The 27,902-nt window shown below is 37.1% G+C and overlaps 1 protein-coding gene across 2 annotated transcripts; it reads left to right on the plus strand.

The window, feature by feature from the left end:
- The first annotated feature begins 1,576 nt into the window (after nt 1-1,576).
- On the plus strand, nt 1,577-27,902 carry TOR1AIP1 (torsin 1A interacting protein 1). 2 transcript variants are annotated; one of them, XM_028152108.2, is made up of 11 exons: nt 1,577-2,075; nt 4,027-4,104; nt 6,411-6,470; nt 7,325-7,369; nt 11,423-11,464; nt 12,270-12,356; nt 15,733-15,786; nt 19,032-19,073; nt 19,651-19,719; nt 23,932-23,988; nt 26,981-27,902. In XM_028152108.2, exons 1-11 carry the CDS (start codon nt 1,577-1,579, stop codon nt 27,769-27,771), a joined length of 1,824 nt encoding a protein of 607 aa, XP_028007909.2. In that variant the 3' UTR covers nt 27,772-27,902. The 2 variants fall into 2 exon arrangements, with proteins under 2 accessions (XP_028007909.2, XP_028007910.2); XM_028152109.2 differs by having other exon boundaries at nt 1,577-2,060.

Genomic DNA, 27,902 nt, shown 5'->3' on the forward strand with positions numbered 1-27,902 from the left:
TAATAGGCACCTTATACAGAAAGCATTACTTAAAACAAAAGCCAGGTATTGACCAAGCATTTTGTTGGAAAAGAAGTCCCACAAGTTTTCCAAACATACTATCTAACTCAAGCTGACAAGGGAGAATGCTTTTAATTTGCCCTTAAAATATATTTTTTCAAAGTAGCATCTGCCTTGTGACTGTTTCTCCAGTTTCTCTGGCTATATTATATATAGCAAACAAAGCTAAGCTACACTAACAGGCTAAAACTTCCCTCTCTAAAGCATGTAACTCCTTGTGTCTGTGACCAAATATATGGCTTACTAGTGAAAACACAGAACATGTTAAGATTTCATTATATTGAAATTTGTGCCCAGTTTGAACAAATGAGTTGCTCAAAATCATTCTAAAGTGATTTAAAATACTTGAAAAAAATAAACAATACCTTCAAAATTTTCAGAATCATTCCATTTTTAAAATCTATACACTGAATTATTTTTAAAAATCCTCCACGAGGAGGATTTTGAAGTATTTCGAAGGTAAAAATCTTAATTTTTCAGACTTTACACTAACTTAATTCCCCTTCCCTCAAGTGTGTGTAAATTTGGTTAGATATTTGTAATTATCTACATCCTAAGTATGGTATACGGATATGAAACTAACAGTGCTTTTTATTCATGCTTATTCAGTAAACTAAACCAGGAATCCCCACATCAAATGCAGTATATCAAGTCATGCCCAGAATCAAAGTAAAAGTAATGGATCACAAGTTAAAATTACAGCTGTCTTTAATCAATGTATTTGTTCATTTCTTTGTCCGTAAAACAGCACTAAGGTTCAGAACAGCGCTGCTGGGAATGACATTTGCTGTGTGTATGTTTCACTAGTGGAAATCCACCCGAGTGTGCCTGTAGTTTCGATTTCTACACTCAACAGGTGACTTACAATTTAAAACTGGGTAACTGCTCTCATACAGAGCTTGAAACCAAATTCTTCTCCAAGAAAAGATGACACCTGCAAAAGTCTCCTTATTGTCATCACTCCTGCTAGGGGCACTTCCAGGCATGGCTAAGGTAGCGGTGGGTCAAAAAGGTTCCACGAAAACTGCGCCACAGCCTGGGTATGAGGACGAGAACCGAAACTTCTCCATCCCCGTCTCACTCCGCTTTCCACACTCGCTACTGGCCGCCAGCACGGGCGTCTCCGCGCGCGGGCAACAGTTGCCACGAGCAGCTGTTTGCCCAGCCAGTTGTCCCTTCTCCGTCGTCCCCTCCCTCTTCTCCTCCAAGGCCGAAGTCCGCCTCCCTGTTCCCCTCCTCTTTGGGGCCTTCAGCCAGGAGGCGGGAGTGACCCACAGCAGCTGACCCAGCAGGGCACTGCCTCTCCCACAGCCCTCGCCCTCGGACACACCATGGGCCCAGAGGCGGGTTTGCAGCACAGCAGCGACGACGCAGGCGGCAGCCCCGGCGACTCTCAACTGCCTCCGTGACCACCGCGACCACCGCCCGGCACCCCGAAAAGCCATCGTCACCAACGGCAGGTGAATTTAGGGCCCCCAAATCATCTAGGCGATAGACGCAAGCTACGACAACAACTATGGCGGGCGACGGGCGGCGGGCGGAGTCGGTGATTGAAGGATGGGGGCTGCACGTGACACCCAGGGCCCCCCTGCGGGAGGGAAGGCGCCGGCTCGCCCCTGAAAATGGCGGCAGCAGTGACGTACCAGCGCGCGGAACTCCGACGCCGTCGCCGTCGCCGTCGCGCCACGCCCGGCGGGAAGTGAGGTTTTCGGAAGAGCCGCCGGAAGTGTACGGCGACTTCGAGCCCCCGGTGGCGATAGATAGATCTCCGATGGGAAAACGAATCCCGCTAAGAGAGTTCCGGCCCCATTCTACGAAAGAGGAAGTGAGAGAAAGCGCCTACAACCTGCGGTCTCAGCAGCGGAGGCAGCCGCGACTCCAGGAAGCCGGGGAGATGAAAACGCGAAAGGCTACGCGCCTCCAGCAGGAGAACTCACAGCAGCCTCCGCCACAGCCGGTGATGACCCGGAGACGGTTACGGGACTCTCATTCCTCTGAAGGTGAGGCGGACCGAGGTAACAGTCCCGCTTGTCGGGGAGCGAGTGGTGCGGGAGGGAGTGCGGGCGGGCTGTCCCTGCCGAGCTCATTCATCCCCGCACGGGCTCATCCCCGCCCCTGCTCCGGTGGCTCCTCCGCCCGGGTGAAGTGGGTCCTCTCGTCCAGTCCACCCCGACCGCAGCGGGCAGAGAGGCACCGGCGGGAGGACTGGAAAGGCAATCGCGCGGAGCACAGAGCAGAGCCGGGGAGCTCGGTGCATCCCCGGGCATCAGTTTGGGGGTGTCAGGATTGCCTCTTTCTGCACGCCTTCACGAGGGACGGCGAGTTAGGCGGCTGGCGGGACATCGGATCCCTCCAGGCTCTGTTTCAGTTCGGTTTCCGCTAGCCTGTGGCTGTTTCTGCTAAAGCCGCTTATAGTTCCTCCTTTTATTCTCAGAGGCCAAAAGTTCCCAGCTGCGAATTACGGTTCTAATCCAACTTCCAAGTCTTTTCCCTTCACTATCGACGTGAGGAAAGAGGGAGGGAATTTGTGAGTGGGCCTTCTGCGAGGTAGCGTAGTTGGTGAATTGATTTGAGACCCCACCCAAATCCCTACACTGAAATGGGGTAAGCCGGTTAACTTGAACTTGAAGCCCCCAGTGCCTGGCAGACTTGAGCTGATTGCTCTTTCTCGTGTGGTGGTCTGTGCCCAACATTCGCCACTCTGGGGGCCTTCATTGTAATCACAATGACTAAGTAGTAGCCCGACAAATGGGCCAAAAGGATGCTGAGGAAGTTAGTGTGTAGTTTTACATGAGTCACAGGTGAATCAACACCCTTAACCTCCCACCTTGCCTCCAGGCCCCCATCTAGCAGAGTCCCAAGTGATGTTTCATGTTAGCCCATGTAAGGCACCTGTGAGGTAAGAACCAGGGGTTCTGAATCACAATGGGATTACATAGTTAGACCATTGATAGATACGGAGCGGACGTGGATTTTCAGCTTAGAGTAGAGTAATAGGCTGCCCGTTTACCTGATGACATATGAAGTGCTGACACATTTGAAGATGTGTTCATTTTGGAAACTTTACGTTAAAGACACGTAAATTACTATAGGGTGTAGTCACTCGAGACGGTTGTTCCTATGGGAAGTAATACAGTAATAAATAATAATACAAGAATGAACTCTGTTTCTCGTACTCACAACTGCAAACCTACTTTTACTCCACCCCGTGTGTTCCTGAAGGCAAAGATCCTATCATATATATTTGATAGTGCTTATGTATCTCCTTCAATGTCTGGAAGAATGCTTTGCACATATTTTTATTTAACAAGACCATTTAAATTGTATGGACTCTTCTACCGAGTCTAATGAAGCTGTGTAAGTTAATATTTTTAACACATTAAGGATATGCCTCTATTTGAGTACATCTATAAGGATCTAAACATTTATTACTCTCCTGCTTTCTTCCACATCATTTGATACTAGCCCAGCGATTTTCAACCTTTTTCATCTCATGGCACACATAAACTAATTACTAAAATTCTGTGCTCACCAAAGTTTATATTTTTTGCCAATAAGAACAACAACAAAAAAGGCATAATTTTGATTCATTTACACCAGATGGCTGTCATTTTTTAAATTGGAAAATCCAAGGGAAAACAGGTCAGTGTCCCTAAGTAGTGCGGTATTGTGTGCTTTAAAAATTCTTGCAGCACACACGTGGAAAATTGCTGCTCTAGCCCATCTTTTAAAATTTTTAAAGTAATATGTTTTTGTGGTAAAGCATCAGTGGGGAGGAGTTTTTTGTGTTTTTTTTAATTGTAGTTATGACTAGTTACATTTGTAAGTTTTGGTAAACTTGATTTCACATTTCTAAAGCAATGAATTACTTGCATTTCTGCTCATATGTTGCTATTAACATGAATATATAATCTCTACCCAGATCATGTATTCTGAATTTTGACAATTGTCATATCTGTTCTTTAGAGGAAGAGCTATCTCCGCAAACTGTTGTAAGCCAAACAGTCTCAAAGAAAACTGTCAGGAGAACACAAGAGACTTCAGGTGAGAGAACGATTTTGGTTTTTTCCCTTACCCGGCAACTTTTTTTTATGTACAGATTATAACCTGGTTCATCAGGAGTCCCAAATCATACTTCATTCAGTTTCAGTGTATCTTCTTGTTGGTTTTTTTTTTTTAAATATATATTTTATTGATTTTTTTTTTTTACAGAGAGGAAGGGAGAGGGATAGAGAGTTAGAAACATCGATGAGAGAGAAACATCGACCAGCTGCCCCCTGCACACCCCCTACTGGGGATGTGCCCGCAACCAAGGTACATACCCCTGACCGGAATCGAACCTGGGACCTTTCAGTCTGCAGACCGACGCTCTATCCACTGAGCCATACCGACCTCGGCTCAGTGTATCTTCTTAATAGTTGTTTATTGAATTAAGCAATGTGTCAAGAAAAGACAGGGAACGTATTTTAGTACTTACTAAGTACCAGCTACTTCATAAATACTAATTCAGTCACATAACTATGTATCTCATAATTTATTCAGTCACAAAGCCCTTTTATTTTCCCCAAGTATCACTGTCACTCTCCCATGTAATAATTATCTACCCAGTAGTATAAATGGGTAGACGGCCTTACCCACCTTTCATTTAAAATGGGTTAAATGGTTTGCATAGCAAAATCTTGTCCATTTGATACCACATTTCATGAAGTCTAAGATATCATCTGTAAGATACACTGTCATTGTTTTATGTACCACTTAGAAGGAAGAAATGCTGCTGTTAAACTGTAATATACCATAGATTGTGTGATGCATCCCAATTCAGAAATATTAAAGCCTAAAAATATTCTCATCTTAGAGTCAATGTAACATGGAAGTAGGCTACATCTGATAATCTACTTAAGTTCTTAAAACTTAACTGTTTTGGCCGAAACCGGTTTGGCTCAGTGGATAGAGCATCGGCCTGCGGACTGAAGGGTCCCAGGTTCGATTCCGGTCAAGGGCATGTACCTTAGTTTCGGGCACATCCCCTGTGGGGGGTGTGCAGGAGGCGGCTGATCGATGTTTCTCTCTCATCAATGTTTCTAGCTCTCTATCCCTCTCCCTTCCTCTCTGTAAAAAATCAATAAAATATATTAAAAAAAAAAAAACTTAACTGTTTTGAAAAGCAGGGGAAAGAATTAACTAAACTTATTAGTGTTTAGTATCTTTTGTTTTAATTCCATTTATTTTCAATTTGCTTTTTTTGATATTGGGACAATCCCACGTTGGATTATTATAACTATTGAAACTGATCATCCCTGGATTTTTTAACCCAGGGCTATCAGACATCCCTCAAGGGGTCCCAAATTGGAGAGGGTGCAGACTGGGCTGAGGACCCCCCCCCCCCCCCCGGCACAAATTTCGTGCACTGGGCCTCTAGTACTATATAACTAGAAATCAGGTTATGTGCATCTTTGGGAGATTGGGGATAATCAGGGTTCTCTTACTCTACAAGGTGCTATATCCAGCACTTGGCTTGCTCCCATCTCATGCTTCTGAATGAAAGGAGAAAAAGTTTAGGGCATTATTAAATGCTTGTAAAGTCTGTCTAGCAGAGGAATTATCAAATAGGAGTCACTCTGTGTTGGAAGATTGCTTTAAGTACAAGTTTAAGGATAGGCCCTTTCTCTTCCTTATAGAATTATAGACTTTCAGTTTAACTTGGTATTTTGAATATTATATATTCTGTAATTGCATATAGGGCCACTGATGTGGTCTGAGAGAAATTTATCCAAAGATGCCCTTAAGAATAAAGACCTAACCCAAGAGGCCACTTTCTAAAACAACCTAGTAAAAATAACTGTGAACTGTGTCACTGGTCATCTGATACCTCTTCCTGGGACTTTGTCTCCTTCAAGTATCTTACATATACACACACAGAGACACACACACACCACACACTCTGGAGCATACAGGAAAGGTTTTTTTGTTGTTTTTCTTCTCTATGCTCATACAGATTTTTTTTTTATTGAAAAATTTTTTTCAATGACAGTTGACATTCAGAATTCTATTAATTTGAGGTGTATAGCATCAGATTGTGGTTTCTATCTGGGAAATTTAGGAGAGTTTTATTTGGTATTCCTTTCCTTTTATACAAATACGGTCTGCTGAAAAAAAATTAGCAATTTTCCCATCAAGTCCATAAATGTTTTATGGCAGGAAACTTGTCTCTAGTTCACTAGTGTACCCTTATACTTAACATAATGGGAAGTGCGGAAACACCTCTGTTGAAAATAATAGATGACTGTATAATAAATCTAGTGTGTTGGATATTTTACGTATTCTTAAGTGTTTTTTTTCTCCCATATTAGTGATGAGTGAAGATTCTGTACTCAGCCTGCTTAGACCCCCTCTAAGAAGTCCACGATCTGGTAAGAAATTTTTTGTCTGTTGGTTTAACATTTTTGTAAATGCAATTTTGTTTTTAAATAGGGTAGCACATGTATTCATATGATTCAAAATTCAGAAGTTACTGTAAATACCCAATGAAAAGTCATCCTGCTCCCTCTCTCCTTTACCCACCCATCTCATCAGAGGCAGCCAGTGTTGTCAGTTTCCTGGGTATTCTTCCAGAGATATTTTATGGAGATACAAGGAAATTCATGTATAAATGATCTTTCCTCCCTTTAGCCCAATAAATATTTTTGCACCTCTATAAAGTTTATTTTATTTAGCATTTGTGACATATTTTCTTATAACTATATCAAGGGCTTATATCAGCCTTTTTAAGAGGTGTTTTTTACATGTTGCTATGATTCTTTTTGTTAGCACGCTGACTTCAAACTAGGGTCAGGGACTTTTTATTCTTTGCAGTATGAGGCTAATAAAAAATTCAAGACTGAGGCTTTGTGGCTCAGGGCTATACAATTTCCCTGCCTCCAGTACCTTTCTTTTTGACTAATACTTTAAAAGAGTGTTACCTTAAATTGATTTCCTGACTATGAAAGAAAATTAGTGAAGTCTACTTCTGCTTCATTTTCAGTGTTTTTTTGGCCCATAAGGATGCTTTATTATGGGAACTAAAAAGGAAGCTTATTTATCTTCACATTAGTTTTCTATTCCTCAGTCATATTCTATAAGGAAAAATTAGGTTGATTTTTTTTATGACTATCAAGTATTACAATGATAAAGATCTGTTATGGTTTTGATGATGAACCTGTGGTAAAAAACCATATGATGCATTTCCTTTTAAGCTCTAATCTTTTTCTCGCTGTCTCTCTTGCAGATTCAGCATACAAAACAAATGGAAGTACTGAAATGAGTGAATTAGGTTTGTTAATTTCTGACTTTTCTGGGTTCTTTTTGAGGATTCTGATTATCAGTAGAATACAGGAGTACACACTTCTGGTCACTGGCTTGAGAATATTACTTTGTTCATTATCTCAGCGTGTGGGGCACTGTCCCTGTGACCAAGATCTTTCTTAGCAGCCTTGGTGGTGGTTCTATTTGAAATTATGTATTTTGTTATGTTATGAAATTATGTATTTTGTTATGCTATTGTTAAAATTCGTGAAAAAACAAATACATTTGCATTTTAATTAGCCTTTGTTAAAGTCACACTATTGAGAGAAAGGAGATAACAACTTACCAATTAAGCTTTTTTCCTGATTTAGAAAGTGAATTTGAAAATATTTTTATAGTAAGTTTAGTGTCCTTTGCCATGTTTGTTGACCTAGTTTTAATTCTTTTCAGTGTTTTATTCATATGGGACATGAGATACCAAGATCTGTGGCTTTAAGTGAATCTACATTGATTGTGGTTGGACTTAGTTTTAAGTTACAGTCCTTTTCTAAATTTGGAGATGAGTCAAAAGGAGAGAGGCTTAATTTTTCTTTATAAATAGTTTCAGCTTTTAAAAAATTTGTCTTTCACTTAAGCTGAGGCTAATTTCTTTAGAGACTTTAGGATTTTTTTAGTGTCTGGGTACTGAAAATGATCCTTACAGTATACAGCAATTGTGGACTTTTACCCAAACACTAGAGTTTCTCAAGTGCTCTATTTTAAAACTTAAAAAAAAAAAGAAAAAAAAAAAGAATGTTTTTATGTCAGGTTCTTTTTTTTTTTTTAACCTTTTTATTTTTCTTTTAAAATTGGGGTTTTTTTTTAATTGAATTTATTTGAGTGATTAAGTCAGACTCTTAATTGGAAAGAACTTTGAGCTAAGATAATCCTGCACTTTTACTTTCTATGCTTGAATAAAAATTATTTTTGTAAGTATTTTATAATAAAAATTAACTTTAAATCAAGTGCTTTCCAGTTTGAAGGAAATTTCTGAGATTAATACAGAGAATGGAGTGTATCAAATGGCTATTCATGGAACTTGAATACTAGTAATATCCTCAAGCTATACCTTAATCTCTTCTTCCTGCTGCTCCACTCTGACTGTTCTCAAAAGCATGGTTGGCACCGAATAATTTTACAGGTACTATTCTTAAAGGTATATATACCAGGGTCAGAAAACTATAGCCTCTGAGTAAAATCTGACCTGCAGTCCTGTTTTTTGTACAGTTTGTGAGCTTAAAAAATATTTATATTTTGTGAAATATCTATATTTGACATATATATCTATGAGAACATATATATTCATATATGTGTGAACTGCAGAGAACTTACATGGCTCACAAAGCCTAAAATATTTGCCATTTGGCCCTAAATGGAGTAAGTTGGCTGACCCCTCATTTATACCAATGGCAGGAATAAAGACAGCAAATCACTCAAATTGTCATTTATTTGTTCTGAGAGTAAATTCAAAGAGGTACATCCTTGCCTGGACATGAATTTATTGTAACACTCCAAGCTAGGTTGTACTGACAGCGCAAGAAGATAGGAGACACAATGACACCTATCTGCTCTTTTCTTTGAGAAAGCATGATAATGTCATTTATGAAATCTTCTTGTCTTTGCCCCCTGACAAAAAACAACATAAGCAAAGCATATATTTGCTTGAGTACCCTTACCTCCTCACACCAACACATTCCACAGATCTCTAGGAATAGGAACGTTTATACAGTAGTAGAAATTACCAGGAACTTTGTATTTTCTTTAAAAACTGCAATAAAAAACAAACAGCCTGGCTGATTTTGCTCAGTGGATAGAGCGTCACTGAGGTTCGATTCCGGTCAGGGGCACATGCCTGGGTTGTGGGATCGATCCCCAGTGTGGTGGGGTGCAGGAGGCAGCCAATTCTCTCTCATCATTGATGTGTCTTCCTCTCCCTCTCTGAATTCAATAAAAATATATTTAAAAAAATAACAACAAGCAAAAAACTGCGATCATACAAAAGAAAGTGAACAAAGTGTTTCAATTAGTGATCTCCATCAGAGGAGATGGTTGTAAGTGATCTGTTCTTGCAACAAAGACCTAAGATTTCTGAAAGTACCTTTTTGTAATTGGTTGAGGTTGTTGGAAAAGTTACAGCTTAACAGCACATTTAATTATTGCCATGTGTTTATATATTTGTCAGAGCCACAGATAACTTTTTTTTTTTCAGATAACTTTTTAAAATTAAGGGTATTACTGCTCCAAAAAGGATTTTAATTTATCAGAACTTCTGTATGAGCATAGAGAAGAAGAATGTATATTTCGATTTAATGTTTTTTAAAATATGTTTTTATTGCTTTTTACAGAGAGAGGGAGGGAGAGAGATAGAGAGATAGAAACATCTATGAAAGAGAAATATTAATCAGCTGCCTCCTGCACGCCTCCTACTAGGGATCTAACCTGAAACCCGGGCATGTGCCCTGACCAGGAATCAAACCAGTGACCTCTTGGTTCATGGGTCGATGTTCAACCACTGAGCCACACCAGCTGGGTATATTTATTTAATGTTTTAAACTTATGCATGTAGCAGCCAAGGAGTTTAAAATAAGGAAGCTGAATAACAAAAGAAGGAAATGAAATTAAAACTTATGTAGTCATAGATGCTGCTGATTCATTATCAGATGGTATTTAAATATATATCTGTAACTATTTTATAGCTTAGGTTAAAAAGATAAAGACAAGTGGAATGTTTAAAACCTTGTATGAAATCTGATTTCAGGTGATTTTTCTTAAGTTGCCAAGTAATGTTTTTTTATTAAAGTATGAGAAATATTAGCAAAAGTCTTAACTTAAAAGCTTTTATTCTGTGATCCTAAAATCTATTCATTCATTAAAATACACTTATTTTTAACCACTTCCTAACCACCTCCTACATGTCGGTGACTGGCCCACATGCTAGAACCGGAAATACCAAACCCCAAAAATGTACATAAAAATTTACATTAAATGTACATTAAAAATTAATTAATGTAATCTAGCACATCAACAAACTAAAGAAAAATTACATGATCATGTCAGTAGATGCAAGGAAAGCATTTGACAGACTCCAGCACCCATTCATATAAAAACGCTTAGTAAACTAGAAATAGAGGGGAACTTTCTCAACTTGATTAAAACTATCTACAAAAAAAACACACCTGTAAGCAAATGTACTTAGAGATGAGAAACTGAAAGCTTTAGTAACATCAGGTAGAAGGCAAGAATGCCCTTGTTCACCATTTCTTTTCAACTTTGAGCCATAAGTTCTAGCTAATGCAATAAGACATGAAAAGGAAATAAAAGGTATACAATTGAGAAGGAAGAAATAAAAATGTCTTTGTTCACAGGTGGCATGATCATCTATGTAGAAAATTCAAAAGAATGCACAAAAACTGCTGAAACTAATAAGCAATTCTATAGTAAGGTTGTAGGATACAACGTTAATACACAATCAATCACTTTTCCTATATACCAGCAATGAATAAGAGAAGTTTAAAATTACAAACACAATATAATTACTGTCAGCATCCCCCAAAATGAAATACTTATATAAATCTAATAAAATGTGTATAAGACTTAAGGAAAACTATAAAACCAATTAATGAAATCAACTTCTAAATAAATGGAGACAATTCCATTTTCATGGATAGAGCAAGACTCCATATTGTCAAGATGCCACTTCTTCCCAATGAATCTATAGACTCAATGCAATTCCAATCAAAATCTCAGAAGTTATTTTGTGGATATTGACAATCTCGTTCTATTAAATTCTAATGTCTGCAAATACAGGTTACGTTTTAGAGTACCAATAGACCTGTCGGTAAAGGAAAAATAAACTTTCTGATTTCAGTTTGTATCAGACTTATTCCTGAAATAGAGTAGAGGGAAATAATAGACTCTTCTTGGATTTAACAAAAAAATAGTTCAGTTTGTCTTTATGCTCCCTTTTCTTAATTTAGATGTTTTTATTTATTGCTAAGCTTTAGTCTTTGATGTTACATACATGTATGCTTTTCTCTTCTAGAAGCCACCAGTGTCCCGCAGAAGGTCAATTTCTCCGAAGAAGGTATTTCCAAATGTCACACAGTGAATTCTTAATCTTTTTTTGTTACCATTATCAGAATTTTAATAGATACTTAAGAGTGAGAGCAGAAAATAGTGTCTTTTTCTTCAGGAAAAAAAATCATTCTTAACTGTCAAATAGGCAGGTAAAATAGTATAGAATGAGTGTTATAGCCTTTGTACATTTTAAGCAAATTTTGTCTGCGTTAATAATTTTAAGCAAAGCTAGTTTTCTCAGTTTCTGACACGCTGGCATTTGATTATGTTATTAAAACAGTTTTTCAAATTTTCATAACCAGTCTATGTTTGAATAGTGCAGTACCATTTAGTCCATTTTAAAGCCCACCATACTCTGAAATTAGTCACCTCCATACTGAAATGTTTGTGTGTGGACATGTATATACCCTTCCCAAACATACACAAATACAGACATGCATGCGTGCATATACTAATCTTGTCTGAGTTTACACACTAATAAGTTAAAGTTAATAAGGTAAAAATTTTCCACTATTTAATGCTCCCTTTTTTTTTCTTTTTTTCAAGCTTCGGAATATAATTTTAGTAAATATTACTCTCAATATTTGTTAAAATATAATTATATGCCTCCGAGAATGTAGAATAAATGAGCTCAATTTTAGCTTATTTAAAACATTGTGACTCAGAATAAGTAAACATAATAAAGAACAATTTTGCATCTGATCATCAAAAAGATTTTACTTAAATGTTGAATGCTTGTTTTTGTTTCTTAATCCTGATCTTTAGAGCATGTGAGTAGAGACTATACTAGTGTATCCTTTCTTTCTTTTTAGGGGACACTGAAGAAGATGATCAGGACAGATCTGATAGTGCTGTTACTTCTGTTAAGGTCAGATCCAGGGAGTCTCTTGACTCTGGAGGTAATATTGCTTTATACACATATGACACTTAACTTAGGAGCTGTATTTTTAGTTAAAATATAAAGGTATTCTGTGAATTTGCTTTTTTAAAAAATACTATAAGCCCTAACTGGTTTGGCTCAGTGGATAGAGCATCGGCCTGCAGACTGAAAGGTCCCAGGTTCGATTCCAGTCAAGGGCATGTACCTTGGTTGCGGGCACATCCCCAGTAGGAGGTGTGCAAGAGGCAGCTGATTGATGTTCCTCTCCCATCAATGTTTCTAACTCTCTATCCCTCTCCCTTCCTCTCTGTAAAAAAAAAATCAATAAAATATATTTTTAAAAATACTATAAAATATCTTATTAAAACTTTTAAAGTTGTAATTTTTTCATATTTATTAAAATTACTGATTCCAGGTATACATCTGGTTAGAAATAGAATGTCATGTAATACGTAAACAGTTAAATCACTTTTTAGCCTGATTTGATACTTATGGACTACAATATTTTTATGCTCACAAGAAGAGTTATTTGTAGTTTTTTAAAAAATTTGATAGGGAAACTGATCACATTGGCATTATATTCACTACACTACCAGGCGAGTTAGCTTTTCGGAAGTTCTAATGTACTTCGATAACTGCTTTTACCTCTGGGTTGTTCAGATTCACACCAAGTTAGCAATAAGTTAAAGTGGAAGATTTTTATCTTATTAACTTTAGCTTATTTCTGAATATTCACATAAACTTATGTTTAAGCTTATTCAAGGAAAGAATCTACTGAAGAGAAAAAGTGAATTTGTGGCTTAACAGGGTACTGATCAAATGTGTAAACTCTGTGAATAAGGAGTAATTTTATATGTTTCAGTCCCATGGAAGACTGTCTCCACTTTCCCCTCACCACCTTTTGAGAATTTCTATAATTTCTAAGTTTTACTTAATCGTTTTACTTTAAAAATAAGCTTATAAGCTGGTCTGTGGGCGTTTGGCAATCTATATATTTCCCATCCTTCCTCATTTTAACTCATTCTTTCTTGATACAGAAATCCCAAAGGAGATATGCAACACTCTAGGATAGTGGTTAAGAACATGGGCTCTGGAGCCAGAATCCCTGGGTTTCACTCCTCCACTACTAGGTTTGTGCCCTTAGGCAATTGCTTAACTTCTTCTTGGTTGTTGTGAAGTTAAATTAATTCATATGTGCAAAGCACTTAGAAAGTACCTGGCACATAGAAAATACTTAAATTAAGTGCTGTCACTAGTTTTCATATGGTTTCATTAGTCTAAAAATTGGAGACTAATATAGCCAATAGTTTAATGCTATTGCTACCAAGATATATAGCTCTTTGAAGCTACATAAACCCCAGGCTTTGTGGTCCCTTGAGAATTCTAATGTATTCTTATTGAAGCACACATACCCACATGCTGAAGAAAAGTAGCTAAAGAACAAAGACATGAGACATATTAAGAAGAATACTGATCTTCCTAGATTATCTCTGGGGCCATTTTTCAGCGAACAAGTACAAGAAGATCCATTGGAATGCAGGAAGAAAATATTAGCATTTCATGCATATATTTTTCTATTTCATCCATTTAAAGTGTCTTTTCTTTTATAATATACCATTTGTTAATATATTATTTTAGTAATGCATGTACTGGTATATAATGTTAGGAAGAAATAGGTTTTGGAGATTGATGCTCAAAATTTTTTTAATAATAGGGACACACTACTAAAAATATTTAGCCATGCTCTAGGCGGTTTGGCTCAGTGAATAGAGCATCGGCCTGTGGACTGAAAGGTCCCAGCTTCGATTCTGGTCAAGGGTACATGCCTGGGTGGTGGGCTCGATCCCCACATGGGGGGCATGCAGGAGGCAGCCGATCAATGATTCTCTCTCATCATTGATGTTTCTATCTCTCCCTCTCCCTTCCTCTCTAAAATGAATAAAAATATATATATTTATATATTTATTTTTTAAAGTTGTTTCTTTCTCTCTCCCGCTCCTTTCCTCTCTGAAATCAATTTTTAAAAATCAGTGGAAAAATAGCCCTAGCTGGTTTGGCTCAGTGGCTAGAGCGTTGGCCTGCAGACTGGGGGGTCCCAGGTTCGATTCCAGCCAAGGGCATATGCCTGGGTTGCGGGTTCGATCCCCAGTGGGGGGCATGCAAGAGGCAGCCAATCAATGATTCTTTCTCATCATTAATGTTTCTCTCTCTCCCTCTCCCTTCCTCTCTCTGAAATCAATAAAAATATATTAAAACAATTTTTTAAAAAATCAATGGAAAAATATCCTCGGGTAAGGATTAAAAAGATATATATGTATATGTATACTAGAGGCCCAGTGCACAGATTCGTGCACCAGTGGGGTCCCTTGTCCTGGCCTGCGGGGATGGGGCGAAACTGGCTCTCCAACATCCCCCTAGGAGTCCCAGATTGAGAGAGGGCGGTTCTTGGGTGACGCACCCCAGAATCGGGCTCCCTCCCTCCCTGCGGTGACTTGGCAGCTGCGGTTCTCAGGTGACGCACCTGGAACCAGAAATTCTCTGGTTCCAGGTGCGTCACCTGAGAACCGCAGCTGCCAAGTCACCGCAGCTCGGCAACTCCTGCATTGAGCGCCTGATCCTGGTGGTCAGTGCGTGTCATAGCTACCCATCGGCCAGTCGCTTAGGCTTTTATATATATAGATATTTGGCCACCATACCTGAGTGTGTCAAATGCTTCTGTTGCCAAAATAGCAATCTGATTGCTTTTAAACAGATTTACCTCTAAATTCCACTTAAATATGACAATGTTTTTAAGAACATATTAAAATAATGTATTGACCACTTGCAAGAGAAATTTAAGAAAAAAATTGATATTAATAATTTCAAGAAGATCCATTATTACAAACTTTCGAAATTTCCTCTTACTTTGCACCATGTTCTATGTTCTTTTTTTTAAAGGGGTTAGGGGGGCCTAGCCAGTTTGGCTCATTGGATAGAGCATCAGCCCTTGGTCTGAAGGACCACAGGTATGATTCCAGTCAAGGTCATGTACCTTGGTTGCAGGCTCCATCTGAATGCAGGAGGCAACCAATAGATGTGTCTCTCTCACATCAATGTTTCTCTCTGTCTCTCCCCATCCCTTCCAGTCACTCTAAAAATCAGTGGAAAAAATCCTCGGGTAAGGATTAACAAAAAATGAAATAAAAAAAGAAAAAGCCGATAGGGGGAAGACTAATAATTAGTGTTTTAGATACAACTTGATTCTTTAGAAACTTGTAAAATTATGCTCTCAGGTATTCCCTGGGGTTTATCTGAGTATTTTTACTCTTTTGATTACTCCTTTTTCTCTTGTAAAATGTGCACTTAAAAAGTTAAATATACTCTGTATTATACTATATTTCTTCTTTATTTTTTAGATCAAACCAGCAGACAAGGTCAACATCCAGAATCATTTTGGCAGTCATCACAAAGTAAGGAAAGCCACGTTTTACACTCTTAAAAGTCTACCTGTGGGTGTGGTCAATGCTGCTTTCGTTTTTAAAGATACTCTTTTGCAAGTTTCATGTAAAATGTTGGAAAGGGGGTTTGGTGAATGCTTTAAAACCCTCATCGTGCATCTTGAATTTGCTTCTTGAGTGAGTCATCTCTGTATTCAACCTTGAATTAGAATTAAAAAACGCAGAACTGCTTTCAGTGATTTGTTGAATATTTTTGGTTGCAATGTAAATTTGTTGAAAGGTTTTAATTAGCTAATGTAGTAGTTTGAGCCCACTTATATAGACATATTTTAATAAGGATATAAAATTTTATATGCAGTATAATTTTAACTGTTGCAAAGACTTGGAATGATGAATAAATTAGTGATAAATGAGTTGTAGTAAAAAGTTAATGGTAAGTTAGGTGGTGGGCATATAAAAGTTTTACAGCCTTGCTTACAACTTTGAAAATTTTCGTAATAAAGTGTTGAGAAAATATAACTCAAGAAAAGATTGGAAAATAATGTGCTAAAAGCTAACAGTGATTTGTTTAGAGTGGTGGAATCATTAGTGACATTTTTCTTTCACATTTTTTCATTATTTTGCAGATTATCAACAATGAATATGTATTTCTTAGGTTAAATGGAAATGATACTGGGTTTGTTTTTTTCTCACAGTTTTAAATCAAGCCCCAGAATTTGAGTTATTAATAGATTTAAAAAAATATCCTTGTATACTGCCCTGGCTGGTGTGGTTCAGTTGGTTGAGCATCATCCTGTGCACCAGGATTCCTGATCAGGGTACATGCCCAGGTTTTGGGCTCCATCCCTAGCAGAAGGGTGTGCAGGAAGCAGCCAATCAATGATTCTCTCTCATCATTGATGTTTCTCTCTCTCCCTCTTCCTTCCCCTCTCTGAAATCAGTAAAAACATATTAATTAATAAGCAAGACATGAAAATAGGCAAGTTTCCATTAAATAAATGAAAAAAATTTTTTTTTAATTTTACTTTCCATATCATTTGAAGGCAAATTATCATTTGAACAATGTTCGTTTATTAAAATATTATAAAATGTTTAACTTTCATCAGCTTTAAGGTTTATGTTGCCCCCAAATTTTGCATATAACAACTTTCAAATCTGCTAACACCCATTGAGTTGATTCCACTTTGGATTCTAAGGTGTCAGTTTCTCCTTGCAAATTTTTCTTGTGTTTCTTCTTGAGAATGGCTAATGAAAACATCAGTTTGATAAAGTATCCTTAGCAGTTGTCATCTGCAAGCATGATGCCCTCACAAGCATCATCTAAATTTTGGAGTTCTTTTTTACATCTATTTCTTCCTTCAGCTCTGTGATTCTCCTTATATTTCGTTCAACTTTGTTTATCTTTCGTTGATCTTCAAAAGAGGCATTGACATGTAATGCCACTTTATATGTGTTTTCAGTAGGTTCTAGGTTTGTGACTTAAAAACTGAAAGGTAACAAAATGAATAAGCTGCTGAAACAAAAATAAACCATTTGTGGAAAAGATACTCTGTATCATCTTATGTATTTGCCCTTGGTTACTCAAAATCTTTGATTTTGGAAGCTCTTACATGTATCTTTCTATATAAATCATGCTACACTCATGCATTAGAATACTATTTAGCTATGAATAATGAGTTAATTCTTTATACTAATGAATATAGGTGATCAAGATATATTTTCTTGAATCTAAGATACCGTCGATTTTATGCATCACTGAGAAAGAAAAGCCATCTAGTTAAACTACAACATACCATTGGTTATAAGATGCAACCCTAAATCTGAGGTGTTGCTATAAAAAGTACTTTTTAGAATCGATGAAAAGAAATATAAAAAAATCATGTGTTTACTTTTTTTAAAAGTACTGTATTTTGTTAGTATAGACTAAAGACAAATCTGGAAGAACATCTGTCTTATACACTATGACTAGAGGCCCGGTGCATGAATATTCATGCACTGGAGTGGGGGTTCCTCAGCCCAGCCTGCCCCCTCTCACATTCTGGGAGCCCTCAGGGGCAGGAGGCAACCCGGTGATCAGGAGAAGGCGACGCCCCATCACACCTCTGCTGTTGCCACTGCTGGCAGTGCAAGCCTCGGCCGGCCCTGGTTACCTGAGCCTCGGACGGCCCTGGGCAGCTGGGCAGCCGCCATCCAAGGCTTGCCTGTGCCTCGGGCTGGCCCTGGGGGGCTGAGGGGACTGAGGGACTCCGGAGGCCCCTGCCGCCCCAGCGGGGCTGAGGGGTCTGGGTGCTACCATCTTGTGGCTGTAGGCGCTGCCATCTTTGAGGGTGTGGCAGTCAGTTAGCATATTCCCTCCTTATTGGCTGTGGGCGCTGCCATCTTTGAGTGCAGGGCAGTCAATTAGCATATTCCCTCCTTATTGGCTGTGGGCACCGCCATCTTTGCAACAGCATGAGGGTCAATTAGCATATTCCCTCTTTATTAGATAGGCTATTTCTACATGTAATATTTTGTACATAGTAGGTACTTACTAGATATTAATTTTTAAGTTATACCTTCCTAGAAAGGTGCATTTCTTTTACAGCTAGCATATATTGCATTTGTTTTCAGGGAAAAAGTTGAAAATAAATTTACATTGATACTTGTATCAATGGGTGGAAGTAACTCATTTCTTCAGGGCAGATTTGGAAATTTTTCTTGTTAGAATTGTAATATCATTTTCAAGTTCCATGTATCATTTTATAGGTACCCTTAAGTAACAGCCCAAAACATACCGCAGCATCCTTTATTTCATTACTACTCTGCAATGTCCACAAATTTGCTTATATAATACATAACATTATGTGGATTGCCAGGGTCTATATCTCAGCCCTACTACTTTGAGATATATAATGGGCAAGTTATCAATTTAAGTTTCCTTATTTGTAAAATAGGAATAATAATAGTATTCATCACACAAAATGTGAGAATTAAGTAAAATTACATGGACACTTGGTAAACATTCAAGACAGTTCATCATTATTTTGATGATATTGATCCTAAAGCTTACTACTAATTATCCAATTCCTGAACATTTTGAAGTTTAGAAAAGGGAAAACAGTTACATATTGTATATGTTTGGGACTGATGAAAGAAAGGCTTTTGTTTTTGTTTCTTTGATTTATAGTATTTATAATAAACAAGCAAAATATTTATGCAATATTTTTATTGTTCTTATTTCCAAGTATTCTATGACTTTATCTCTGTTTCTGTTTCAGGTCAAGACTTCACAGCTCTTGATAAGCAACATTCATTGCCAAGTAAGTGGTTGGTGATTCTTGATTAGTCAACCAATTCTAACCTGTCATTACTCTGCCAACAAAGAGTACTTCCTATATAGAATTTTTTAAGTCATTTTATCCTCTTTGCCTTTTAATTCACCACACATTGGTACTATATGTGGTAGTTACTCTGTGATGTGGAAATGTGTTCGGGACAATTTTACTGAAAGTAATTTATTTGCAAGAGTTAACTTTTTCTTCTTAATTAACATTGAAATCAAGTTGAAGTGTTATTGAACTCAGCCATTTTCACAGACCAGAGCAAAGCACTTGTACAGAGTTTTGTTTCTTAGGTGATTATACAGGGATGGGCAGAAGTAGGTTTGCAGTTGTGATTTCGTGAGTTTATTCTTGTATTATTTAGTTAGTTATTGTATTACTTACTGTTTTTATTACTGACCCAGTTTTGGCCATCCTCTATATTTATTTGCTACCTGTTTTGCTGGGAAGTGGTTCATCCTCACCGATGTGGTCCTTTGACATTGTCTAACACTGGAGTATGGTATACATTTTCAAAATATATGAAATCATATTTTGATATATGTATTTGCTACAGGCTCAGGATATCAAAAAAACCTTCAGAAATGGGTTGACCAATCCATAAGAATAAGGACGAAGATGCCAAGTAAGTTAATAAATCCCTACCTATTATTGAAATAATTTTACTTTCTGTTTTTCTTGATTATTTAACATACAAAAATTTTTCAGATAAGCATTTAGGGTGTTTGTGATGTCATTAATAAGGACATACCATAAATAGATGTGATGAAGCAATCACATTTTGAATTCAGTGTCCATCATAATTTCTGTAGCAATGTGTTTATGTTAAACCTTGACTGTATAAAATAAAAATCCATGCCTTATGTGACCCTTAACCTCGCTCCCTTCTTTACTCACCTAATCACAGTAGGTCGCGAGGTCATCACCCCTTATTATTATGTAGATAACATAAAAATCCCCATCATGTATCTCTTACTCATGAAGTGACTAACTGTAATTGGACAAGGTAAGTTCTGTGGTTTGTTTCCCATCAGCAAAACAGTAATGGTTCACAATTCATTTTTCCCAGCAATGAAGTTTTACCCCACGTATAAGTGAGTTCTTCAGTTATCAAAACTGGGTTAGCTTTTTTTTTTTTTTCCCAAGATCTAATTGGCTTTATTAAGCAATTCATGAACGAGGTAGCATCCCTTCTAGCAACTAGAAGGATGCTCTCTGGGTTAGCTTTTTGCCTTTGCCTTAATGTTGGCTGTCATTTCTTATTGCTATGTGTACCTGCTATTAGAAGATCATTTCCTCTTACAGTTTGCTCATCCTACTAGAGTTAGGAAAGGTTATTAATTATTCAGCTTCTTAGGATTTGTTTATAACCAGTATAAAAAAGTTAAAACTTATTTTGAAGATCTGAGAGATACTCTTGGAAATAAAACTGAGTTTGAGTATATATTCTATGAAAGTTCAGAGATTTTGTATGTTATTTCTTAGTTCTTAACTATATACAGGGTGTTCCCAAAAATGTCTACACACTTTAACAGCTGGTAGCTCAATTTTGAAAGTGAGATGTATTTTAATGAACACTGCCTTTATAATTATTTGAAGTGTGTGTATACATTTTGGGGGACATCCTATATTCTGGGTAATTAATGATCAGATTACTTCCAGATAAGTGAAGTATAGTGCACAGTATTATCAAAAATGTGTATGAAAAAGGCCAGGGGGCGGGGGAGAACTAGAAGGGGTCAATGGGGGAAACAAGGGGGCATCTGTAATACTTTCAACAGTAAAGGTTTAAAAATAAATAAAGTAAAATTAGGAGACTTTGTGTAACAAGGTGGACATGTTCCTCAAAAAAAAAGTTTGTATAATTTTTACTTCCTCCAATAAGACACTACAAATGCAGTGCAGAAAGGAAAATAATTACATTGAGGATCTAATTGGAATGTAGAAATACATCTTTTAGTTGCTAAATTGCTAGCTAATTTTTTTGTATTTTACCTGTTTGCCTTCCTACTTTGTCTCAGATTAGTTCGTTATGCTTTCTAGTTTGATGTAATCTCATGTTTTGTTTCTGCTTTTGTTGCCATATCCACGAAGTCATTGCCAAGGCCAGTATCCAGAAGCTCTTTCTCTGTGTTTCTTCTGGGAGCTTTATGGTTTCAGTTCTTAGGTTTAAGTTTTTAATCCATTTTGAGTTGATTTTTGTGTATAGTATATGATAAGGGTCCAGTTTCATTGTTTTGCATGTGGATATCCATTTTCTCAAACATCATTTATTGAGGAGACAGAGCTCAGTCACACTTGTCTAAGATCAGTTGGCCATATCTGGTGGGTTTATTTCTAGACTCTATTCTCTTCCATTGGTCTATATATCTCCTTTTATGCCAGGACCATGCTGTTTTAATTATTTTAGCTTTGTCATACATTTTGAAATCAGAAAATGTGACACCTCCAGCTTTATTATTTTTACTCAAGCTTGCTTTGGCTATTTGGAGTTTTTGTGGTACCATATGAATTTTAAAATCTTTTTTTTTATTTCTATAAAAAATGCCATTGGAATTTTTATAGGGCTTGAACTGAATCTGTAGATTACTTTGGGCGGTATGGACATTTTAAGAATTTAATTCTTCAGTTTATGAACATGGGATGTCTTTCCATTTACTTGTGTCTGCTTTAAATTCCTTTCATCAGTGTTTTATAGTTTTCAGTATACAAGTCTCTCACTTCCTTAGTTAAGTTTAGTTCTATTTTATTCTTTCTGGTACCATTGTAAATAAGATTATTTTCTAGATTTTGTTAGTGTTAATTTTGTTTTCTTAATTTATTTTTTATAAGTTATATAAATATTACATGTTATATAACTATTATTTAGCTATTTGTCCTTAATATCATCGTAATATAGCACTTCACAACATTTTTTTTTAAATATATTTTTATTGATTTCAGAGAGGAAGGGAGAGGGATAGAAAGATAGAAACATCAATGATGAGAGAGAATCATTGATCGGCTGCCTCCTGCTTGCCCCCTACTGGGGATCAAACCTGCAACCCAGGCATGTGCCCTTGACTGGAATCAAACCTGAGACCCTTCAGTCCACAGTCTGGCACTCTATCCACTGAGCCAAACCAGCTAGGGCCACAACATTTTTATATACTATTTTCTCATTGGATCTTTGCAGCCATGGAGTGAGGTATTCAAGCTAACATAATCTGTTGAATATTTTTATGCAGTTGTATATTTTGTAACCTAATTTAGCAGCTTCTAAAAGACGTAGTGTCCTGGGCTGAAGTAGGAATTGTAAAACAATGTGTCTTTAGAGTTAAGGTTGATGTCATTTTGCTTCATTTGAGGTTTTTGTTACATGACCAAAAATAAGGTTATTTCTGCATCTTGGCAGAGCTAATTTTATTCTTCCAGTTTAGTTTAGTGTTCCTCAAATGAAAGCTGGTGATAAACACCAGAAAGATAATTTATATATATATATATATAACAGTTGTGACTCCAGACAACTGATAAATGTTAGTTATTGGTAAACGTAGATCATATGAATGAGTAACTTACCTTCTCCACCTCCTGAGCCCCTGTCCTTCTGTAACCTCTCTCTTGGAAGTTAAAATCTGTGGCCAAGCTAAGAAAGATGGAGGGAAAAAGAAAAGAGTTGGGGTAGTTTTTAATTTGTTTTCTGAAGTAATGTTAGAAGTAGAGATTTGATGAAGTTGTGAGAATATTATTTTTGAAATCGATTGTTTAACCACAAACATAAAACAGATTTACTTGTCTATTAACAAAAATGGTGAAAAGTTTGTTTAGTGTAATTTTTTATTTTATTTAAAAAAATTTTAGTTTCCATTACAGTTGGCATTTGATATTATGCTACTTTCAGGTGTATAGCATAGTGGTTAGTTGTTTATATAACTTATGAAGGATCTCTCATAAGTCTAGTACCCACCTGGCACCATATATTGTTATTACAATATTATTGACTCTATCCAGTGGTCGGCAAACTGCAGCTCGCGAGCCACATGCGGCTCTTTGGCCCCTTGAGTTTTTAGCAAAGGCCAGCTTAGGAGAACCCTAATTAAGTTAATAACAGTGTACCTACCTATATAGTTTAAGTTTTAAAAATTTGGCTCTCAGAAGAAATTTCAATCATTGTACTTTTGATATTTGGCTCTGTTGACTAATGAGTTTGCCGACCACTGTCCTATGCTGTTTGTACTTTAAATCCCCATTGCTATTTGTCACTGCCAATTTGTACTTCTTAATCCCTTCACCTTTTTCACCAAGCCCCTCTAAAATTACTGGTATTTGAAGTGGTCAGAAGCACCAGAGGAAATCTTTGAATCAATTTGAGGCAGAAAATAGTGTTAAGATGGAGTTTTACATTAAAACACCTTACCCAGATAGCCCAGTGTCCATAATCCATATTTTGTTATTTATTTTCCTCTTTACAGCATCAGCACCAGACAAATGTTTCAATATATGTCAGGTCTTCAGATAGTATATATTTTCTTTTATTATAGTTGTACTTATTTGAACCTCCTAACTTTGTCCCAGAAGTTTCGCAGCTCCCATTAAATAATTTGGATCAGATCCTTGAAGGCTTTCTCACGGAGCGAAGGTATTAAGAATATGCTTTGTACTAGACATGCTGTTAGTAATTGTGAGGGGAATAGGTCCCTGTCTCAAGGAACTGTCATTCTAATGGGCACTTTGGCTTTTTTCTTGTTTCTGGCTGATCACCTTTTTTTCTCTTGGTGGAGTTTTTATGTTCTTTCTCTGTTGGAAATACTTAAGTTATGAAACATAAATTGATAGTCTTTATTACTCCTATCATTAGATGACAGCTTTCAGAAATCAGAGTTTGGAAACCAGTCTCCATCAACCTTCAGCCAACGTAAGTCTGTTCAGTTTTTATTAAGTGAGTCTTTAAAATTGGTGATCCATAATTGTCTTTAATTGTGTTTGACAGCAAAATAACTTAATGCTATTTGAAGAATTATATTTTAAGCACTTGCGAGGGAAAAGTACATATTTTACTAGCAGTGAAATTCTTTAAGGGTAAATGATAGGAAACGACAACTGGTTTCCCCCTTCACTTTATTGTCCAGACAACCAAAAGTAAAAGTTAATAAAGTAAAGCTACTAATACTATTAACCAAGTGAACCTTTCTGAATAAAAAAAAAAAAAAAGACCTCACATAGCATAACACAACAGGATTGTCATGGGTTTCAGAGTCCACAGGCTTGTATTTGAATTAGATTGGATCACTTACCTTCTCTGTAGTATTGGGGGCAAGTTTAGTTTTCTAAGCCTGTTTATTACCCTGAATGAGTACTAAAAAAATAACTGATTCTTAGACTTTTTGGTCTCAGTACCACTTTCTACTAGTGAAATTAATAAGTACCCCAAAAAACTCTATTTTAAAAAAATATGGGTTATACATATCCATATTTAACTAGAAAATAAAGTTGAAATTTTTTTCTGACTTACTATTTTATTTTTGAATAATTTAATAAGAAGAGTGATAACTTGCTTTTTATTTTTTCCAATCTCTTTAATGTCTGGCTTAACAAAATGGAGCTTACCTATCTTTTACTTCTGCCTTCAGTCTGTTGCAATGTATTGTTTTGGTTGAAGTATCTGCAGAAAATCCAGCTTTATACAGATACGTAGAATTTTAATAGTTTCAAATAATTGTGGATATTTTAATTTTGATACTCTCCAAAACTCAACAAGTGGTAGTTTCTGACTGCTGTTTGAATATTTGAGACCACATTAACAAACTTTTTGTATTCTATAAAACCTATTGGTCTTTGTTGTACTTTGAATTAGACTATCATGCACTGGTCATTTGGAAAATGTTGATTCACGAAGTTATGTAGTTCTTCCAAATGTTGAGACATTTGTAATACAATATCAAAAGAGTACATTTGTTAATATCACCACTGACAAAAAAGTCTTTTAGAATTGGGAGCTTTCGAACTGATAGTAGTAGATACAATATTTCCACAATCCTAATTTTCTTTTTTTTTCACAATCCTAATTTTCACTTGAAACCTTGAATTTTATAATTGGCAGCAAATACTGTCAGTTGGGTTCACTTTGTTCATTTTCAAGAAAATGTCTATCAGATATGCAAATCCGACTAACCATAGTTTGTCACTTGTTCTTCCAATTAAAAATTCCATGAAAAGAAGCACTAGGGCAGCTTACAACTCAGTTGCACAAGTTCTTTTCCTGAGACAACCATTGTATTGGGCTATGTATCAGAGTGCTTTATGTAACTGAACCTGTATAGTTTTATTAACCAATGTTACCCCAGTAAATTCAGTTTTAATAAAAAGAAGTGCTTTATGAGTGCTTCCAATTGCTTCACATAGAACATTAAAATTTGTGCTCAAATTATTTCTTATTAACCTCAAGTTATAGTAAGATACATAATTTTAACTGCTTTATGAAGGACATTCTTAAGTAAAACTGAATGCATGGCCATGAAGAATACAAAAACTAAAATCATACAGTTTGGTGCCACTGCCCTGTGATTCATTCTAAGACATCATTTGTTTTTTATACCATCAATGCAAGTGTCAACATGGTGGGAAAAGTTAATAATGTCTTAGTGTTATGAGATCTATGACAACTATTGCTCTAAAAGGTCCATAGTGAATTATTAGTCTAAAGCAGTCAGTCAGTAATTAGAAGCTATAGAAGTATTTTCATTGCCATTATATTAAACGATTAAGTGTGTGACATATGAGAGTGTGCTTTATAAACTGAAAAGCAATAGATAAGTAACTTGATACCATGATAGCCAATAATAATTAGGGATGAGTTGCAAACTAAATTTTGCCAGTGTTAACTTGCATCAGTGCAACTAAAGGGAAGCTAGCTACAATAAATGCTAGGTGTTCACTTAAGAGTGCATCCTTTTCTTTATCTTTTTATACACTTAAAAAAACTTTAAAAATTCTATCTTGAATAATTAGCCATCTGAACTCTGGGTTTCTAAATTTAAAAATGCTTTATAAAGTATCTTTTAATATTGCTTACTTCCCCAGTATTAAGAGTAGTAATAATAGTTTTGTTTTATAAATTATACTAGAGGCCCGGTACACGGGATTCTAGCATTGGTGGGGGGCATGGCCTGTGGGGATCAACCCACTGTGGGAGTGCCACTCATCCCAGTCAGCTGAGCAGCTGTGGACCTGCCCTCTGAGCAGCTGCTCCTGCTGTGGGAGCACACTGACCACCAGGGTGCAGCTCCAGCATTGAGTGTCTGACCCCTGATGGTCAGTGCTCATCATAGCAACTGGTCAAGCGGTCGTTCTGCTGTTCAGTGGCTGGGCTTTTATTATATAGGATTATTTCTAATTTGCTTATGCCATTTGATACATTTAAATTTTACTTCTTCCTCTGAGTTTTTATCGTTTTGGTATTGAAGAGATATAAGGATGCTTATACACATAACTTAAAACCTATGGGTGTGAGATTTTCTTAAAAATGTGTAATAAATTATTAAGAAAGTAAATTATCAGCTCCCTTCTTTAAATTCCTTCCTCTTTTGCCTGTTTATAAGAAGTAGTATTGGTTTTCCTGGCCAGTATGGCTCAGTGGTTGAGCATCAACCTATGAACCAGGAGATTGCAGTTTGACTCCTGGTCAGGACACATGCCTGGGTTGCAGGCTCAATCCCCTGTAGGGGGCGTGCATGAGACAGACGATTGATGTTGATATCTCTCTCTCATCGATACTTCTATCTTTCCCATCCTCTTTCTCTAAAAATTCAGTAAAAACATTCTTTAAAAGATTAATACTGGTTTTATAAGTCACTTGCCTTTGACTCAAATTTATATTTGTATCTGTCATTTTTTTTTTTCCTCATCAGACATGACTAGACAACCCAAAAATGCATCTTTTGTCAAGATGGAGTGGTGTTGGCCAATACTTATTGTGCTCTCTATTCTTGTCCTTGGGAGTTTGTGGTACACTCATGCTCCTGAGATAGAAAGCACTGCTGTGCAAGAGTTCCAGAACCAGATGAAACAACTTATGAATAAGTACCAAGGTCAAGATGAGAAGCTGTGGAAAAGGAGCCTAACATTCCTGGAAAAACATCTCAACAGCTCCCAGCCTCGTCCTCAGCCTGCTATCCTGCTGCTGACCGCTGCCCGTGATGCCGAAGAAGCACTCAAGTGTCTGAGTGAACAAATCGCTGATGCCTATTCATCCTACCGTAGTGTCCGTGCCATCCGGATTGATGGGACGGGCAGAGCTACTGAGGACAGCGATGCTGTGAAACTAGAGGTGGACCAAGAACTGAGCAATGGATTCCAAAATGGCCAGAACGCAGCCGTGGTGCACCGCTTCGAGTCCTTGCCCGCAGGCTCCACTTTGATCTTCTATAAGTATTGTGACCATGAAAATGCGGCCTTCAAAGATGTAGCCTTAGTCCTGACCGTCTTGTTGGAGGAGGAAACACTTGGAACCAGTCTAGGCCTAAAGGAAATTGAAGAAAAAGTGAGGGATTTCCTCAAAGTCAAGTTCACCAACTCGAACACACCCACCTCCTACAAACATATGGACCCAGACAAATTGAGTGGACTCTGGAGCCGTATTTCCCACTTAGTCCTGCCTGTACAACCTGAAAATGCCCTGAAAAGGGGCATCTGCTTATAAGCAGTAACAGAAGAGAAATCATGTCCCAAGTTGTGAGAATTTTTTGGCCTTTGTAACCAGAGACAGAATGCATCTTTGTGAAAGAACTGTTTTCTTTCTAAAGGAAGTAAAGTTCTAAATCATTTCTCCAA

Source organism: Eptesicus fuscus, chromosome 22 (assembly GCF_027574615.1).
Source record: "Eptesicus fuscus isolate TK198812 chromosome 22, DD_ASM_mEF_20220401, whole genome shotgun sequence".
NCBI lineage: Eukaryota > Metazoa > Chordata > Mammalia > Chiroptera > Vespertilionidae > Eptesicus > Eptesicus fuscus.

Bases quoted from the DNA above. Each gene is read 5' to 3' on its own strand.
- TOR1AIP1 (XM_028152108.2), top strand. From the start codon at position 1,577: ATGGCGGGCGACGGGCGGCGGGCGGAGTCGGTGATTGAAGGATGGGGG. The intron at 7,370-11,422 runs GTTTGTTAATTT...TTTCTCTTCTAG, and splicing joins TACTGAAATGAGTGAATTAG to AAGCCACCAGTGTCCCGCAG. The intron at 19,074-19,650 runs GTAAGTGGTTGG...TATTTGCTACAG, and splicing joins TAAGCAACATTCATTGCCAA to GCTCAGGATATCAAAAAAAC.